Source organism: Scaptodrosophila lebanonensis, unplaced genomic scaffold (genome assembly GCF_003285725.1).
Source record: "Scaptodrosophila lebanonensis strain 11010-0011.00,11010-0021.00 unplaced genomic scaffold, SlebRS2 tig00001412-arrow-pilon, whole genome shotgun sequence".
Taxonomy (NCBI): Eukaryota; Metazoa; Arthropoda; class Insecta; order Diptera; family Drosophilidae; genus Scaptodrosophila; species Scaptodrosophila lebanonensis.
The window spans coordinates 10,078,646-10,099,001 of record NW_022060739.1 but is presented as its reverse complement, the minus strand read 5'-3'; the positions used below and the strand labels follow the sequence as shown (position 1 = coordinate 10,099,001).

Here is a 20,356-nt window from a genome sequence, read left to right as displayed (position 1 = left end):
ATCAGGCCAAAAGTGAAGCGACACACCAAACAGGCGAAATAAAATCAATAATCAATAGGGACATGAAGCGTGAAGCCCGCATTTTGTTTTATGTGGGAGCACTCGTCCTATATACATACTACAAGAGATACATAAGTATGTAAATATGTATGTAATTGTACTCACCGCCATGCCGTATTATGCCAACTTCTTGCAGTATCGATGCTGCCAAATCAGCCTTTTGTCTGGAACTCTCATAGCGTTCCGAGTTAATGGGCACTTGAAGCGGCCGATATAGCGTCGATATGCACAGCGTGCCCAAATTTTCTGTGGCAATGTCGTGTATCGTGACCAGCGATTGTTCGATGGCGGACTGAAAATGAGAAGCAACGAGAGACAAAGTTAAGTCTTAGCACATGGACACATACACAAGTAAAGTAAACATTCGATAAAGTGGAGACGCATTTGTAAATTTTACGAAGAAGTTTGTGTTGGATTTCTTTAGAAGGTTTGTGTATGTTGAAAAGAACTTTTACCCCAAATCTGTTTTCCTATGAAGTAACCTATATATTTCAACAGAAAACTATCTACAAATAATACTAAGAATATTTTCAAATAGGTTAGAATATTTTCTTCAACCTTAGAATCAGTCTGTTTATCAAAAATGTTTAAGTTCTCTTTTTTTTTTTTTTGATAAACGAAGCCTTTAACATTTATTTCAAGTCTATAGAAAGCTGATTGCTGTCTTATGTATTCTGAGCGGAAACAATTAATTGAAATTAACTTTATTTTACGAAAATGCATTGTCAGGGAACCTTTTTTATATTTTTCTTTACTAAGTGTTTTTAAATTATCATTTGCTTCTACAAATAAAATTATTTAAGTTTATTTTTTTAAGAGTTTCGAATGGTTTCTAAGAATAGTGAAGAAAGTGAAGTGCCAACCGAAGGATCTCCCCACAAGATCCCTTTTGTGAAATAAAGAATTTCATAAAATATATTTCATATTTAATTTAAGCCTATTGTAAATATTACATTGTATATTTACATATATGTTTCCTATAGATGTATACCTATGGACAATATTTGTATTCCATATTAATGTACTACTAGCTTAAGCTGGCATATTGGTAGCAGAATACTAGCTTAATAAATAGTGAAAAATTGTTTATAAAAAAAAGGGTCAGAGTCTTTTATTTTGTACATCCACAAGTCTACAAATAAATATCTGCAATAAGGCTAGAAGATGACGGACGGACTTGTTCTGTCAAAAAGTCTTCAGTTGTGGGAAGTTAGTTCGTTGTAGCGAGCGTGTACTTTAGTTACGCATTGTGTGGGTGTGTTTGGAGCACTTTGTGTCTATTAGCATTTACTTTTATGCGTTGTCAGGACGCACTTGTGCATAAGCAGAGTGAGGAGGCTGCGAACCGAACACCGAACGCTCTCTGTTAACCTAAATCATTTTATTAACCGACAAGCAAAGGGCCCGTTGCTGTTGACACTGGCATCGTCGACACCGTTGCCTGTACACAAACGCATTAAAAATAAATTTTCTAAACGTGGCCCACTGACCAGCACAATGAACGCCGCTGTTCCTTATTTCATGCGTGTGTGGTTAAGGAATGGCGGACCAGCCCCTCGCCATTTTTTTTTTTTTTTTTTTTTTTTTTTGGAGTTTTGACGCAACGACCCTTTTATCGTTTGAGTGGAAAATTGCGTTATTGGCTTTCTCTTTGTTCTAAGCGTAGAAAGTTTTTGTTTTAGAACGTAACGCTTACGTCTTTAAAGGCTAAATTGTTTTAACAAAAGTGCCAGACAGCTCTCCATAACTGACTTTGTCTCAGGCATTGGGAAGTCCATTGTTCTGCCATTGTGCGGCAGTGTTTTATGGCAGCACAATTGAGTTTTTGTTGAAAGTAGTTGATTAGAAATTGATTGTAGGTCCATGAGATTGTTTCTGATTGTTTGTGTGGCAGCAGAAAAGTTACAGCAATTGAGTGTGAGCATAAAAAGGGTATATACGAGTATTGTAGAGCATTTTATGATATTGTGTATGTGTGTGTGTCCCAGTGCTGTGATTATTTCGAATACAAATTGAATCACAATCAGAAATTAAGCGATTTAAGAAAATAATTTATGCTTCTGGCTACCAATGAACCAATGAACTTCTTTCACGCCCTAACTAAATACATGCCATCCCATTGAGTTGATCTATAATTAAATAAAAGACGCCTTGAATTAGGCTATATTTGCATCAGAATAGTGATTTTTCTAAGATCTTTAAGAGAAAATCACGAAGGTCATTCATTAGACTAAGCTATTCTCCCTTAATTCTTAATACCTTCAAATAAATTCAATGCTGAGCTAAACCTTGAGTTTCGTCTTTTTTGTTGCATGGCCATCCATTTAATTAGCTGGCACTAAGAGCTTGAATTCAATTGCGGCAAATGCTGCTGCCTCTTGATTTCCTAAAATCCACTTAACAAATTACACAGCTCAGGACATTTAAGTAAGCGGAGCACTTAATATTTGGTAGTGAAGTGCAATCGCACCACAAGTCAATTAGTCAGACTAAGTGTGCAATGAAGTGCGATTTGACACACACACACACACACACACAAACAGACACTTACTCACACATACACATATGCACACTATTCATGGAACACTTAGGAGACACTCTCCAGACGCCATGCTGCGACACGCTTTAGCTTGAAGTGTGTCTCATTATTTTAATTGCACTTCCGCTAATTGCAGTTAATGATAAATTATATTGCTGCTTGGGCGTATGCGGGCGCCCCAACTTTTAACAAGGAACCAGGGATGGCAACAGAGCATTCCAATCGGCAGAATCATATCAATATATTCATATTCATATTTTCTTTCATTATGCTAATCTATGTACTTGGACCGTCCCACAAATGAAGAAATGTGTAAACATTTGTAAAAATTTGTCCGTCCCTGCGCACAAATGGGACTTTAATACTCACCCTAGTGACTATGTTGCCATCACCGATGCGCACAATGTTTTTAAATGGAATGCCGAATGTAATGGCTGCCTGGCCAGTGCCAGTCCCAGTCCCAGTCCCACCTCCAGATCCATTACTGGGCGCATGGGCGGGAGCAATTGACGATGAGGCTGCTGTTGAAGTATTCAATGTTGCTGTTAGACTTGTTGTTGCTGCTGCTGCTGCTGTTGCGAGTGTTGCTGTTGCTGTTGTTGTGGCCGATGCTGTTGCTGTTGTCGCATTTGCATGTTCAACTGGCGTCAGCAATAGCAGCAACAACAGTAGAAGCAGCCATGCCAAATGCAATCGTCCTACGGTGCCAGTTACATGACTGCGGTCCACTTGTTGCCGATGCTCCTGCCCCTTCTGCAGCTGACAGGCAGGCCTGCACAGCTTGTTGTTGTTGTTGATGTTGTAGTTGTTGTCGTTTGCTCCTGCATTGAACATGCATTTCATTGTTGTTGTGCATTTGCAACAACTGTGCAACTGAAATGGAGAGAGAGAGAGAGAGAGAGAGAGTGTATCATCATCATCAGTAGGGTTTTTATTGCGTGCCAAGAGCCGCATACAAATAATGTCTGTTAATAAGTAATTCAACAGCTCGGCCAACTTTTGTAATTGTCGTCGACGTCGTTGTCTGGCAAATGTAGCGAAAGCTTTTCACACAACACTTGCATATATTTACTTAATGGAAAGTCTTTCAGAGCCATTGCTGCAGTGTGAACAAAAGTAAAACACTTAAAACTGTACACACCCATAGTTTGTGGGTTTCTGATAAACTTTCTGGCTAAGTGTTGCACTCAGTAATTCAAAATAAGTATAATTTTTCAACAACAAGTTAACAAGTACTTGATGTGGGCCAAGCCCACAGCTGACGTCTTTCAGAGCCTAGATTTAAAATAAGAGATATGTTAGTCTGCGCTAAATACTACCACACCTTTCGAAAATTAACTTTTGTGACATTATTTTAGTGCTTTGTTTGTTTCTGGCAGCTTTAACTTTTATTTGCCTACCCAGTCGAAAGCCATAAAGTATTTCAAGCGAGCTTGGTTTACATAAATATGTACATACATACACATATTTACATATAAATAAGTTGCACTAATATTTGTGCGAGCAAACCAAAATGTAAATACAGCAAGTCCATTGAAAGTGAGACAGGTCCTGAAACGCCGAAAGGCCATAAAAATGCCAAACAGTTTATGCGACAACAAGAAAAACAACAACAACTGAAACAGTATCAACATGGAAAGTAAAGATTCAACATGGCACTTAAAGTCTACCTGGCGTCCTAAGGTCTGTGTACATTTGTCTGCCCGCCCACTTGCTCGCCAAATCCTGCTGGATGATAAAAAGAAATGAACATAAAACACGGACCAGCAAAGAAATGGAACGCCTTTTTTTCATTTCACTTAACTCTTCGCCTCCTCGATGAAAGCGAACGAAATGTAAATATCCACTCGTCTCGCTAAAATAACAAAAATATATGTTACATGTTTTGTACATTAGTGGCGACGAACTCTAACTGTAACTCTAACTCTAACTGTAACTGCAAGTGTGACTGTGGCATGTTGCATTTAAATTCAAAACCCTCAGACATGCGGCCAAAAGCAAATGGAGCGACGTAGCTTTTCCTTTAAGGGTTGTGTGCTGGTAATAAAAAATGGTCTCTGAAAGTGGTTCCTGTTGCTTCCTTGCTTGCTGGCTCCATTTGTTTGCGCTGCTTTTAAAATGGCTGCCGAGTCCTATTTTGAAATATTGTTGTATACAAGTATATGCATTAAAGTGCTTCAACACATTTCTACATATCCCCAGCACGTCTTTTAAACTTCTGAGTGGCAATTGCGCATTTAAATTTTATACATACAAGTATTTCAAGTGGGTATTATTTTGATAGATCCTGCTTCCTTCTTTCAGTTTCGCCTTCACCAATTTCTAAATCGGTCTCATCACTTCTTTGGCCAAAGAAACTAGCTGCGTACATTATTTCCTTCTTCTTTTCGAATTGTCTGCCATAGTTGTTTGAAATTTTAATTCAGCTTTCATTTCTTATCTACTGGCTGGCAGGCAGTATTAAATTTGTGGCTATTTATGTTTTTTTAGTGTTCTAGTTTGGCTTAATGAGCAAATGAATAATATTTTATAGCTCAGATAATCTGTGCAACTTTTGTTTGCGCACGATGAAAATAAAATATGGTGGCTTTATGTATTCTGCAATAAATATAAAAAATAAATATTTAATCAAAATAATATAATTTTTGACTTATGGAAAGTTGACGCCATTAATTGTTCAGCTCATTGCAATTAAAAATACATAAAAGAAAACACGTTATTGTCATTTATAATTGTCGACCAGAGAATTGATTAACTTTTAATCCTGTACAACTTTATATAAATACTTTCAAATTTAATTATAAATTCAGCAAAATTGAAGTCAATTATCAATACGTATTGACTACTTATCGGCAATTGGAAATTTTTGGGAGGTAACTGGTATTTCTTACAGGACCAAACTTTTAAACTTTAAATCACTTTTAATAATAAAAAAAAAAGTGTCACAGAAAGCTTTTATTTTTAATGTTAACAGCTAAGGACTGGTTTATATTTGGCAGGCAAACTAAACAGGCTTAAACCATTTTAGAAATGACTCATCGTTGGTCGCCTCATCGATTTGGCTCCAGAATCATAGGGAATTTTCACAGAGTATGCCATTTTTTTTGTTAAGATAGCATTTTTGTTGAATTGCTTATGAAGTAAAAGACTTCAAAAGTTAAAAGAATTTTTGTAAAGATCAAAGCTACAAGTAAATGATATTTTGCTCATTCTTTTGAGTGATTATCAGGCAATATTGTTCGCCTCATATTAAAATTGAGTTCATCTATAAAAATTGAGTATATTTTAAAGATATTCCTTATATTTATAATAAAAATGTTTTTAGTCAAGAATGTTACTCAGTTTAGTTAGTAACTTTGATGTGACTTTTCCACACTTTGTGGCTTATTAGTCGCAAATTTAAGCTCATCTAGCTGGCTTGTGTCTAACTTTAAGGGACTTAGTCCCTTCACTGTGGCTTAATCAATTCCCACATGCTGTGCACGGGTCGTATGCATAATCTCTAGGTAGCCTGACAAGCATTAGCCGTTTTCCCCGTAAATATTATGCATGACAAAAAATTGCAAACAAATTTCTATTTGAACTTGAGGGGATAAGGTGGTTGCTGTCGTCTGCGGTATGTTTATATTTATTGTTTACAGTTAGACAATTTCGCAGCATGTGTGTGCGCGCGTGTGTATCATAAGCATGACTAAGCAGCCCCTGTGTGTGAGTGTATGTGTGTGTGTGTATGTGTGTGTGTGTGCTTGTGGCATGCGATAGAAAGTCAGCGATGCTGAAGCAATATGAACAATATGTAGAGCGCGCTTGAAATACCGAACAAATAGAAAAAAGGTAAGAGAAAAGCTATACCGGGCCTTGGCCGGAACTGAACCACAAAAAAAGACCGGTAAGCGGAAATGCGCCGCTTTTTGTTCCACATGTCCACAGTTGTTGTTTTATTGTTGTTACTCTGGCTATTTATCTTTTTTATACGCTTGTCAAAATAAACACAGCTCGCTGAGTGATAGTGAGAGACTGGGTTAAAATACTGGCTGGACGTCCATAAAATGTTTTGCATGCTGTGTGTTGGGCAGCGACTTTGTATATTTTAAGCTTTATGCTACCTTGTCATATGTGCTTTGTGTGTGTGTGTGTGTGGTTCGTCTTTTTTTGAGCACGACATGACTTTTTATGCATAAGCAATTTTGATGGCTAAATATGTGAGGCATGGGTTAAAGGTTTATGGCATTTTCGAGCAAGCTAAGGCTTTTGTTGGGAAATCCAAATAAAGGAAAGCCTATCTAAACATTAAAAGTTACAGCTTAACTAATTTATTTCGACCGAATGTATGTATTTGTGTGTGTGTGTGGAAAACTGTTAATGAAGGCGATTTTTGCTGCTAAAAAATTAAAAAGGGGCAACTGTGTGCTTAACAATATACCTAGGAAAGTTAATACTTATAATATTGTATTAAACATATATTTAAAATTAATAAAAAGTGCAATTTTAACAACAACAGACCTTTCTCTTTATCATCATTTTGTTCAAAAATATAACACTTTAAACTTATAAATGTAAATAGAAGACTTTTAGGAATTTTAAATGCCTAAAATAAATACCAAAAATTGTATCACAAAATGCATGTCTCAGAAAACTCTACAATTTATTTGTTTATTTTTCTGGCTTAACTGTCACACCCCAATAAATTCGATAGCCTGGATATTGTAATGGAAGATATGGCTAACCAGAAGCGTTTTGAATGCGATTAAATGCAGCTCAATAAACACTTTAACATAATTGACAATTGCGGGCTCAGTAGGCGACAAATACATACAAGTATATATGTACATACAAATATATACATATGTACAGACAGACAGACCTAAGAGTGCCAATACATATAAATAAGCTGCTGCTTATCGCCCACGGCTGGCATCCGTTCGTTCATTTGTTCGTCATTTTGGCTTTTCTTGTCGACGACTATCAGCATTTCAGATCTTTTGACAAATTTCGAGAGACGGTCGTTTTTTTGTGCTGAGAATTAGTTTAGAAGATGCAGAAGAAACTCCTTAGGCTTGCATTAATTTAATGAGCTTTTTTCTTGCCTTTCGTTGAGCCTTTCAGTTGATTGTTGTTGTTGTTGTTGTTCTTGTCCTTGTGTTACGCCTGCGGTTTGACTTGGACCTGGCATTTCATTTGCTTTAAGTGTTGGCCAAAATGGCGACGGAAATGAAACGTTTCAACGCCTGGTCGGACTGGGACGAGGGCTGTACGGACGGATGGGATTGGCTTTGGGCCAAAACGTCACAGCTCAAGCGGAATAAGTGAAGTTGTCAGCTGTTGATGTCCTGCCTTTATTGTCCTTGTAGTTACATTAGTTTGTGCATGTGCTTTGCATAATGTGAGCGGATGTTTTGATTGGACTTTTGATGTGGCGAGTCGGATAAGTTTGATAAAATGTGAAAATTTTAGCTTAGCCCGGTTATTGCTTGCCCCAAGCACACGTCAAATTATTCTGTGCTTTGTGTTTCTTAACTGGCTTCTAGTTGCACAATCACACAAGTATATCTACTATATAATATGTACGATATATGCGAGTGTAAATCAGTAATCGTTTGTGGCCAACGACAACCGAGATAGTAAGCCCGCATTATAAAGTCATAAAAATACAATCTGCCAGAGAGAAGGAGGAAGGGAGGGTGTGGGTGTGGGACACACATAAAATCAAATGCACATAACGTTCAAACTTTATTGTCAGCATTCTGGTCAGATTCATGAATGCATTCTGTGGCAATAAAGCTGCTTTGAATTGTGCTGCGTCTTTGCTGCTCCTTTCCGCTACATAAAGCACATCAAATTATTATGATCGAAAATCAATGACTAAGAAAACTGACAAAATCAGCAACTAAGGCATGCAGTAAGTTATCTGCGAGTGCGATAACAGTGGACATATAAGGTGTGTGTGAGGTTAAAGCATCTTTTAGTCTTTCTATTCACATTGCTAAAGAAATCCTTCCACTGTGCGTTGGCTGTGGAGAACGTTGTGTTGGCGGGAAAAAGTGTCAAGCTTTGAAAACAGTTGTTATTTATCGCAAAAAGCTGAACGAAAGAATACGTTAAGTTGAGGCTTAAAGACGCACTAAACCCCATAAACGAATGCGCAGGCCAGATAAAACTCACGTACTTATGAAAAGGACCAAAAGGGCATACAGATAGTTTTTCTGCGTGTGTGTGTGGAAAGGGAATATTGCTGTATGAATGATGCTGGCGCTGCCTTTGGCAGCAACTGGCACTGATGGCGACAAATAAAGTCACTGGCCATAAAGGCATATGCGTGTATGTGTGTGTGTGTGTGTGTGTGCTCAGTGTGTTTACACTTTTTTGTTGACTATGCCAACGAGGAAGTAATTTAACCCATAAGCCCGTCTTTCATATGCGGAGACAACTTTATAGGTGCAAATATTGTTGAACTGAAAATTCCTTTTTAAACTTAGCCGGCAACTGGGTTGAGGAAGCATGAAAAAAAAGAACAACAAATAATAAAAATAACGCTTATAAGCATGTTGACAAATTTCTCGCAGCAAAGCATCCACAAAAAATGTTACAACATAATGCCACCGTTGTCGCAGTTTCCAACATTTAAACGCAACCAAGCCACATAAAATGGCGCAAAGTAAAATACTTTCAAGGCAGGAGGAAGGCAGCAAGGCAGGCAGCCAAGCAAGGAATCAGCAGCTGCTCTTGATGTGCCGCCCGCTGTGGTGAGAGAATGAAGCAGTACGAGCAAGGTCTGACATTGCAAGCTGTGCTGCGGCTGCTGCTGACTGTGTGGCATAAATATTAAATTTTTACTATTATTTCTTGTGTAGCATAAAGTTAAACTCTAGTTAAATGCAGTAGTAGCAGCAGCAGCCACAGCAGCACTCAACACATTGCTCGGTACTTATGGCTAAAAAAATTGCAGCTAACTTAACTTTGATGGCATCGTTTGGCAACAACATTGAAGCGATTTTTCGTGCTGAGTCTCAAAAGTTGCGGATCAAATATTAATTTAACGAAGCGGAACTAAAACAATGCCCAAAGTTCTGGATACTTTTGCATTTCTTCAAACTTATTTCTCTGTCGATTCGTGAAAATTGATTAAACATTCATGTATTCCTTTTTCCTCTACAACTTTTCAATGAGCGTGCTCTGCTCATTCAAACTTTATGTAATAGTTAAAGAAGAAATGTATTTTGACGAAAAATTTGAAACAATTTTAAGAATTCATTTATAATTTAAAGTCTAATCATAAGCAATTGAATGTTGGGGGAAAATAGTAGGAGCCAAGCAAATATTCAGATTAGTAGCTTGTCGATTAATATTGAATTCAATTATGGAATAAAGTAGCAGAAAAAGCAAGTATCTCCAGATGATAAGAGGTATTTTATATGTATAGGAAATATTCAATATTCGTTTCATAGTTTTATTAAATATTTGAATAAAGATCCCCTTTTCAAGAGGCTTTTGTGAATATCTCTAATTAAAAGCTAATTTAATATGAAACCTAACAAAACTATAATTGCTGTCAAGCATATAAGTACTACTCATGCAATAAATAAGATTCAATTATCATTTCCCAGAAGGCAATGTAAAAGGGGATATTATTAGATACATTTCACATTTTAGTTGTTTTATTTAAGAACACTTAACCTAAATACACACGAAAACTGCTCAATTACCGTCTCTTTGGGTGTTCTTATGAGCTTTGCAAACCAAATTAAGGTATGCCAGCAGTCATAGATCAAAGGCAGCCGTCCGGGTGAGGTCATGACACAGCATGTTGCCAGGACACAGACGCTGCTTCAATTGTCATAAAGCATGCATACATGCTCATTACTTTCTCATATATTTGTAGCAGTGCTGTGCGCGTGATAATGAATTGTGTCACGATTAATCACGATTAGCGGAGCAAAACTTTTTTATTTTGCTAACGAAATTTACTGAGTCTTTTTGTGCGTTTTTAATGATAATTTCTTAATATTCAGTTTTGAATTTTACACATTCTGGTATTATAAGAAGAAGATAGGATTAGATAGAAGATAAGTAGCTTCATAGTATTAGTGCTGTATGTAAGTATTAATGTCAACTGTAGAATATGTCGAGAAATCTATTTTGTTTAAGGCACATTGTGTTATTAAATAAGTGTCTTTAAAAGTCAAGTTTTCCAGACTTGTTTATACCCTGTAGCCAAAGGGATGAAAGAGTATACTAATTATAATTCTTTAATATGCATATACAATTTTAATTATTTATAACAGTTTATGTTCCTTAAATGCAAAGTTACATCAAATACCTCCAGTTTATTGAAATCAGTTTAAAAATATTGCTGGATTTAAAAACCATGTTGATGCATCTTAAAACTTTTTAATAGTTAAGTACTTTTTAAAACTATAATTCTAATATTATTTAAATCAATGGACAAACTTTTCAGTAAGAGCGATACTTTAACTATGGGTCATCGTTTCTGTAACAAATAGAAGACTATATAATTATTATATTAATAATAATTATATTATTATAATTATTATTTATGTATTGAAATTTTATTGTTTTTGTGAATTTGAAAATGGAAAAGTCGTAAATAAATTGATGTTTTTATTGTTTTCGTGAATTAGAAAAGTGAAAATGCGTAAATACAGCTCTGCTTAAATTTCACGGCCTTCTTGGGCCCATGACGCACGCCATAACGCACAGCTCTAAAATATTGTAGGTTTGTAAATATACATTGTACATTGTGTGGAGTTCTGTGTTGTGTAATGAGAAGAGCAGCCATAGCCATAGCCATAGCCATAGCCACAGCTTCAGCCACAGCCACAGTTACCGCAATCGGCAGCCCTCGGCGCCTCATCCATCAGCCTCTATGGCAACGTCAATTGCAGTTTGCATATAAATTAGCGTAATTAAAACTTGAACAAGTGCTGCGAAATTATACAAGAACTGTAGTTAAATGTGCTTTTTGATGTTTTGCAATAATTATTTCGTTCTCGCCCTATAGCTGCCAAGTGTTAAAAATTACCAACAGTGTTAAATTCGACGCTGGCAGCAACAAACGAGCTTCCTTTTTCTCGTTTTTCATTTACGCACACGAGTTGCTGTGTGTGTGTGTATGGCTGTGTGTGTGTGTGTGTGCATGTGTGAACATTTTATGGCTGAACTTGATGACACTTGAAACTGCGCACGGCACGTTACACAACACTGCAGCACAGTTGAATAGAAAAGAAAATATATTCTTTGGCTTCACAAAGTTTGCTTGTTTAAGCAAAAGCGAAAATGTGAAGTAACTTTTATGAATTACAAAAAAGAATAGCTCTGTGAAATCAATTGCCAGTTTAAAGAAGAGAAAGAGTTATTTATTGTTGGTTTTTGGAAATGAAAAGGATAACATTTTCATTTGTTCAGTTGAAGAAAAGAACGAATCAGTTGCTGTTTTACAATTGAAAAAAATTAGATATACTTTATTCTGAAATATTTATAAATAATATTTTTAGATAAGTAGAAAAGTTGCATAGACATTGCTATTTTCAGTTAAGCAGGCATATCGAATTTCGATGTTTTCAAAATTTATTCAATAATAAAAACCGACAATCCTTTGTATAATAAGCAGATCCGAAAAAATATAATGCGTTGACTCTTAATTAGTTTTGTATATTGTTGTTGATCAAATATGTATATGTGTTGTGTGTATGTATATACAAGCCAAAAGAAAACTCTTCCAATTTTGTTGGCTAATGTGGAGTTTTGACTGGTCTTTCATATTTTCCACATTGGCAGCGGATTTATTTGATTTACCAACATTAAACACTGAAAGCGAGCGTTTAATCTGGTTTTACTGATTTTTGCTGTAATTGATGATAAACTATATACTATATTTTTTATTTATTTTTAGGCTCTTTAATTTCTTAATAACTTAGTTATGGTGGTAATTAAAAAGCTTGGAGGAATAAACTATGATGAGTATGCGAAAACATGAATAGCTCTGCAATTATTGTGGAAAGACTTAGTAAACAGTCTTAAATCATTATAAGATCGGCCAACTTTTTTTAAAGATTTCAGCCATACACTTCAAAAGTCTATAATTTCTTGAACTATTCAGCTGGGCGGTGTTTGAAACCTTTGCTGTTAGTTCGTCCCAATCCAAATCGTCGTCTATTTATCGGACGATCATCGGACTATTTTTTCCAGCTGCTAATGTTAGGCATTTGATCCCTATTTCAATGAACAGTGGTGTTTTGTTACAATGCTCTCAGCATATTATTTTTTGGTTTTTGCTAAATGTCTTTTAGTGTGGTGCATTCTTGGTCAAAAGTGCACATTAACTGCAGTTGGCGCTTTAAGCTGTAAAAACTAAAAACAACAATTTCCACTTTTCTTGCGTCTCTAGCTTTTGGCTGTAAAAATAAACTACAAGTACTATATGTGCACGTTTAAGGGGAGTGAGGGTAAGGTATGGGTGGGTGGTTCGGGGAAAAGGCGTCAAAATGGGCGGCAACGGAAAAATGCGAAAAATGACATTGCAAAGTAGTTGTTGTTGTTGTATTTGTTGCTGTAAACGCTTTTCATTTGACTTTGGAGTGGCTCTCGTTGCTGGTGTTGTTGTTTTTCTTGTTCGTTTTTGGTTTTGTTTTTGTTGTGCTGCGGCTGTTGTGTTTTGCATGCCAAAGCAAAATACAGAGCCCGCCCATTTTAGTAGGCTCCACACAATGCTGCTGCTACTTGCACACAGCAGCAGCTCGGATGCAAATTAATCTGTAAAAGTCTCTCATTTAAAATGCACGCCCAGCCGCAAAATTGGATAAAGCAACGTTTGTTCACTTTGCCAGCGTTTTGCCAGTTTTGCATATGTATAGTGTGTATATTTTATTTCCTGTTCCCCCCTTTTCTGGTGGAAAAATGAGAAAAGTTTAATGAAAATAGTCAAGGGTTTTCATTAGCAGTCCACTATATTTATTTTAGCTTTTAATCAACTGCTCGCATAATCATTTTAGTATATTTTTCCCTTATTACTCGCTCCATTACTGAATTACGTGCATATTTCAGAATGCCACTTGGCCAGCTGATATCATTATCTTTAATTTGGCATTTCATAAACTATTGGTCGTGCCCCGTGCTGTCAATTTCGTGGCGATTTGATTGAAAATTACATATAATTTAGCCCCACATGGAACAGTGGGCCGCCTTCAAATGGCAATTGAGTCGAATTCAAAGCCTAACCACACACACTCGTACAAATAAATATAGCTATAATGAGTTTATTGATTTGAGTTGGCACTCTGGCAGCGTTTGGTGCGTGGCTCTTACCCTATTGGAGGGTGGGTGTTAAGCTTAATGTCAACTTGACGCCAAGTGGAAAAACGTAGGGTTCCGTAAAATATGACAAATGTTTTTAAAGCACTTTTTAACAAACCGATAATTATTTATTGCCAGTGGAATTTATTGAAGATTTTGTCAGCAAAAAGTGTGGATTTTTTTGTTCAACACTAAGGAGTTTTTGTTATTGAAAAAAGCTTACTTGGAACTTATCGTGTGAAAAACTAGATATTGAGAAAAACATATCAAATGAAACTGATGTTTTTTGTAGATTCAATTTATTTATACTACAAGCTGTCTTTTGTGTGACTTACAAGTATAATAATGTTTTCCTGACTTTGTACTTTTTTCAGCGGCACATTTTTATTTTTGCTGTCACAATCAATTTATAATTAAAAAGACTTTAATCCGTTGTTTCTTTTTATACTTTCATTAACACTATAACACTTGCTAATCAAAAATGCTTAAACGATTGTAATTCTAAATTCGATAGTGAATTTATTATTGTTAACGGCTATTTTCATAAACCTTTTACTACTTATTGGCGTGGAAAATATTTGAGTACTTTATGGTTTGTTTCAAACATTTTACACTACTATATCGCAATACAGAGTACTGTTTTAGTTCAGTAAGCACTCGAAAATGTGAGCAACACTTGTAATACAATCGGCTTTTAGAAACTAATTTAGGAATACATTAAGCCGATTGCTCTTACCGATTACACTTTGAAACGTTTGTAGCTTTAAACATCATTAGAAATTTCTACAGAAGTTTGTCGGGATGAAATGCAAACTTCCAGTACTTAATTTTGTTCGCTCAAATGTGCAGCGAAAATTCCGACAGCTTTGCTTGCTTCTTAGTTAAAGGAAAACTTTCGTTCATTTAATTTGCAGAAACTTGAATTTGTTTTGGCTTCCACTTTTGTTGAAATAGTAGCTGCTTTGTGCTTTACTTGTTGTTTATAAAATACACTCAACAAATTTAATTTTAGCTGGAATTACTTAGTTCGAAGGACTTTACTGCTTCAATGATAGAATGTGTCTTGACATGAAATTATTATCAGCTGGCCAGCTGGCCAGAACAACATAACCTTTTCCAACCGCTGACATATCTTAATAGGTACTATTTGTTGTTATACTCGTAGGTCGTATGTGGGACATACACGTCTGAATGTAAACAAATAAAAATGAAGCCACCGTCAGCGACACGATGTCATTAATATTTATCGCTATGGACATCATTGTCGTTGCCTGACTGCCACAGGGCCTTTGTACAAGCCAACAGAAAAACATTCACAAACACACACATACACATGTATGTATATAGACAGATTTGTACATGTGCTGTTGTTGCTCAGATATATAGAAACATATATGAACATTGACAAGCAAACAAATGGGTTGCAGCTAAAATGGCACTCATTGGCAAGCAGCTTACATTCTAATAAAACATAAGAGAATAAGCCGACTTAACAGGCATTCTCACATATGTACATACAGACAGGCATATGTACATAGAAATAAACAAGAAAATTGAACAAAGCCAACTGAGCAAATGAAACAAAGAAGAATGAAGACACATAAGTTAGTCTGTATGATGCGGCCTATGAAATTCACATTGAATGTCTGCAAACATTCTTATCAATTATTGTCACTCAAAGAACTTTATGATTGATGGGGATGAGAAAATGATGTGCATAAGATGGAAGAACCATTCAAAAATATACATTTATTTACATTTAAAGAAACTGCTTTATTACTGGCAAAAAAGTAGAATAGAAATCAAATAATTCAATTATATAAAATGGCTTCTTCGACAACTATTTCTATGATATAATGACATTTATTCATTAATATTTACAATTTAATCCAAACACGAATCAAACACCAATTTAAATTCACGAAAAGTCTGCATATCATCTGCAATGGATTATTTATACTAAAAAGCACACGTCAATATGTCGACAGGTGAATTATATGTCCAACTGCCACAAATGTGAGCATCGCAAATATATTTGTACATACTTGTATATTTTCATATACATGCGAGCACATAAGTATGAATATACTCGCACAATTACCGAATTCAATTCGAACATAATTAAATTTCTGCTAATTTTACGGTCAACTGTGTGGGTTTATGCATTTTAATTAAGTTGTGTACTGTGGCGTGTTTGATTTGGTTTGCTAATTAATATTCAATGAATAGGGTTACTAATTTTTGCAACAATTGCCAACGAATTTGAATTACATAAGTTGCATTTATCGCACTTAATTGGAATTGACAGGATATTATAATTTGAGACATGAACCCGTTTATATTTGTAAGCAATAGTTTATAAATAATGTATATGCTGGCACACTGATTATGCATTTAACATTAGCATAAACATGCAGGCTTTGCCTGCTCTCTATACACCTTGAGTTCAGTGTCTCCAGGGTCAATAGACCAAGTCGGAAACTTCGTTCTGCCCGAGTATTTGAAATGCAAATACTTATGTAGAAGCTGATATGAAATGTGAAGTGAACTAAAAGCCCAAAATACTGAATATTTATTTATACTTGTATGTACTTAAAACTGAGCTATTGCACAGCCACAATGAAAGTTATAGACATGGTGGTTGCGGTTGTGGTTGCTTTTGGTCTCAAGTGTAAAATATGCGACGGAGTGTGCTTCTAAAAAGGTGAATGAACAACAACAACAGCAGCAAGAGCAGTATGTACATATGTGCATAAACAAAACCTATTGAAAGCCATTAAACTGAACGTGAGAATGGAGTCTGTCAAATGCCATAGCATACTTTTCAGCGCAACCACTGATGCCGCAGCGTTGCTGGCAAGCAGAAGGTATTACCGTCTGTTAAAGATAGTCTTGAAATGTTAACAGAAACTGATAGTCTGTCATATTTATAATATAAAATAAGTAGGTATATGTACTAAAGTTTTCATTTGTTAAGTTACAAATAAAGATAAAGATTAAATTTAAAAAAAAAATATTCAAAATAACATTGTTTTGTTACAAGCACCTAACTGCTTACAACAGACTTGAATTTGAAATTGAATTTTATTTTATTATTATCAGTAGATCTGCTTCCCTTAAAAAAACTAACAAGCCTTTAAGTTTAATCAAATTTAGTCAAGATATAAAGAAATATTAATACATAACAACACGCCTTATTTAAAGTTCAAACTATAATTTTATAATAAACTGCTTCCACTTAGCACAATGCTAAAAATGCCCATTTAGAGCAAGTCGATCTTTGGAATAGTTGGTATAAATTAAGAGACACACTTAGCTAAAGATATTGTTTAATACATTGGATGAATTATATGTATATGAATACAAGATATTGGTTTTGTAATGATAGACCTATCCGGAAATCTTTCAAGGCGACAGATGAATCTAGTGCCTTTCAAAAGCTCATACAACAACATTGCTATCCAAATATTAAAGCGCCGCAGTAGACCACATTTAAGCCATTTTAGGTGAGTTTTGTGCCTTTCAAAAGTCAATGGAAAAATATTGATTTCATAACTATAGAGCTGTCTGCAAAAGTTCTAAATCGACACCATCACCACTCATGGCGTATGGCGCAACCATGGCGACAGACACTTTTCTAAATTGGCTGCCCTTAAAGCCATTTAATTTTATTAAATGAACTTAAATGGCTGGGCTTAAAAGTGCTTAAGGGCGTGCCAAAGTTATGGCTGCCACAGCCCACGCAGGCAAATGTTGCTTGTTGCCCGGAAAGTATTGTGGACGACGTCACAATCCATCAAGTAAATAATTCAACGCGCTTTCAATTATGTACAACAAATCGAGTTTTATATAGAAACCGAAAATGTACGCTAAATATAATTTTACATGCTACACATACATCTAGTATACATATAGTATATATATATATATATATATATATATATATATATATATATACTTATATATATATATATATATATATATATATATATATATATATGTGTACAAATGTAGCGCTTACCTCTGTACCCAAAAATCAAATCATGATACTGCGTCGTCGTCTTCAAACTGGTAAGACGCTGTATTGCCTTTGTGGTTGTTTTTGTTGCCGACGTGTTGGCGTATTTATATAAATGCTTATATGTGCATATGTATGTGTGTTTGTTTGTGTCTATTACGGCTTTTATGTTATTTTTTCACACTGGCTTTGGTATTTTCACTTTACCTTCTTTTTTTTGGCGGCTTTTCTTGCTGCGTTCTATATTTCGACTTCGGTTGTTATTTTTTATTTTTATTTTTACTGTTATTATTGCATGTTATAATTCAATTTGCCTACGCTGCCAAATTCTAATACAGGGAATAGAGAAAATGTGGGTTGAAATATTTAAATTTTGGACATTAGGGGTGCCTGCACTTTTACATTAGTGTGTGTGCCTTAAGTTCGACTCAATAGGCCCAATGTAAAATAAATTATAATATATACATAAATGTCCATTGTTAATTTGCCCTTGTGTTGTCCATTGAATTTGTGGTATTTACTTTTGTTTATTGTTGGCTTCAAATGAATAACTTGGACATAACTTTGTGGCAACATTTGTTGGCTATGTTTTCTTTTTCTAAAAGTTATTCCTTTGAGTGGAATTGCGAAAAACATACGTCCAAATGGTTTTGTGAGCTTTGTGGTCGATTTTCAATTATTGATAACTACATCAGGCTTTGTGACAAAGTAAAAAGCGCAAATGTGGACAGAAATACAATATTTGGCAAATATTTCAGCAGCTTTATAGCTTCTCTTCTTCATGCTTGATTTAACAGCTTAATCTGGTGTTTGTTTTGTTACACTCAGAGCATAAAGAACAATTTCAATTGGGATAATTGCAAAAACTGAACATAATACTCCTATAAGACTTATTCAACTCAATGGAACACAGGCTACTTGAGCTTCGAAAATTCAACGGAGAATCCATTTTAACTTAAAATATAAAGTATGAATCAAATGACTAGTTGAGATTTCTAATAATCGTTTAAGTATCTTAAGCTTCCAATTAATTAATTTCTAATTAATCGTATAAATATTTTAAATTAGAACATCAAGCATTTTTCGGAAAACAGAAAACTCTTAATAAAGGCTGAAAAGTTTATTTTCATTATTCAAACATATTCAAATAGCATTTATAATTATGTGGTGTTATAGAAGCATCAAATGATTGTATTTCCAACCTCTTTCGGATAGCGAGGCATAGTTTACTATATATATAACTCATGACTATTAAAAGAATAGGAACATAACTACAATTATATACAAATCTATCTCCTGGGTTTTAAAATACTTTTCGCAAGTTACTTTTTGCCATAGAAATTTGAGTCTCAGAAAAATTGCATTAATCCTTTAACAAAGAAGAATTGTTGTTCAATATAACAAAAAGGAGAAAGTAAAATGAAGTACATTTTTAATATGTGCAGCAAGTTTATATTATAATAAAAAATGTTGTTATTCAAATAAATTGTATATCGATTAAAAAGGAAACTATTTACTTGCATTTTTATCAGAAACGGTTTACTTATTTTATGCAAAATAAAATACAGAAAGAACTTAAGAAAATAGTTTACTCGTTTAAATGCATTTTTATTACAATCATATTTTTCTTAAGCTTGTTTTTGATGGCCTTGAAGAACACTTTAAAAGCTCGCTAGAAGCTTCAACGTGCTTGCCAAATTAAAGCCAAGATGAACAAAAGGCCAAATATATTTTCTAACACATGTCTGCGTTGAGTTATTAAGGCATTGTGTAAGGAATATGTAGCCTAACGTCTGGACGTCTTGTCCCAGCAGGTTGTGGGGAAAATTCTTTGGAAATTCTTGGAATCTTCACGCAATTTGCCTGACAAGCGAGTCTTTCAATTAATAGCCAACTGCCATGAGCCATATTAGCTACAGAAGCTGCCAAAAAGGTAGCAGCAAGTTGTTGCTTGGCATAGAAAGTTGTAGAGTAAAGCTTACATCAATGTACAAAACTGTGTGCATTAGACTTTAAGATGCCAATGGCGGCACAAAAATGTTGAATGGTGTCTGAAATTTTAATGAATATTTATTATCTGCAAACTGTCGCCATAGCTGCTGGCTTATTAAAGCCTAATTGAAGCTGCTGTTACTGCTATTACGGTTGGCTGCTGCGATTAAAACCTGTTGCCCCATTAACAACAAGGAGGACTAATAAATTTTGGCTGGCTGGCAAGTTAATTACAAATATAAGTAAACATTTTATAGCGTAAGAAGGCAACGTTTTATATGGTTTTTGTTTTTTGTTGTTTTACAAATTTGCAGCCGGAAAATTAAAATGATGCTGAAAGGTGCAAACAAGCAGCGTGCGAGAGAGGAGAATTAAAAGCAATTTGTTGTAAATGAAAGGCAAAGTTGAAATGCTGGCGAAATACGCAGCGCAGGAAA

General features: G+C 35.1%; 1 protein-coding gene across 1 annotated transcript in view; it reads right to left on the bottom strand.

Moving 5' to 3' along the window:
- The window catches only part of LOC115631134 (probable G-protein coupled receptor CG31760), a 41,294-nt gene that overhangs the window by 20,315 nt on the left and 623 nt on the right, over nucleotides 1-20,356 (bottom strand). The window contains 2 exon segments of the mRNA XM_030527802.1: nucleotides 166-352; nucleotides 2,969-3,472. Coding sequence (XP_030383662.1) covers nucleotides 166-352; nucleotides 2,969-3,442 — 661 coding nt within the window. The 5' untranslated portion in view covers nucleotides 3,443-3,472.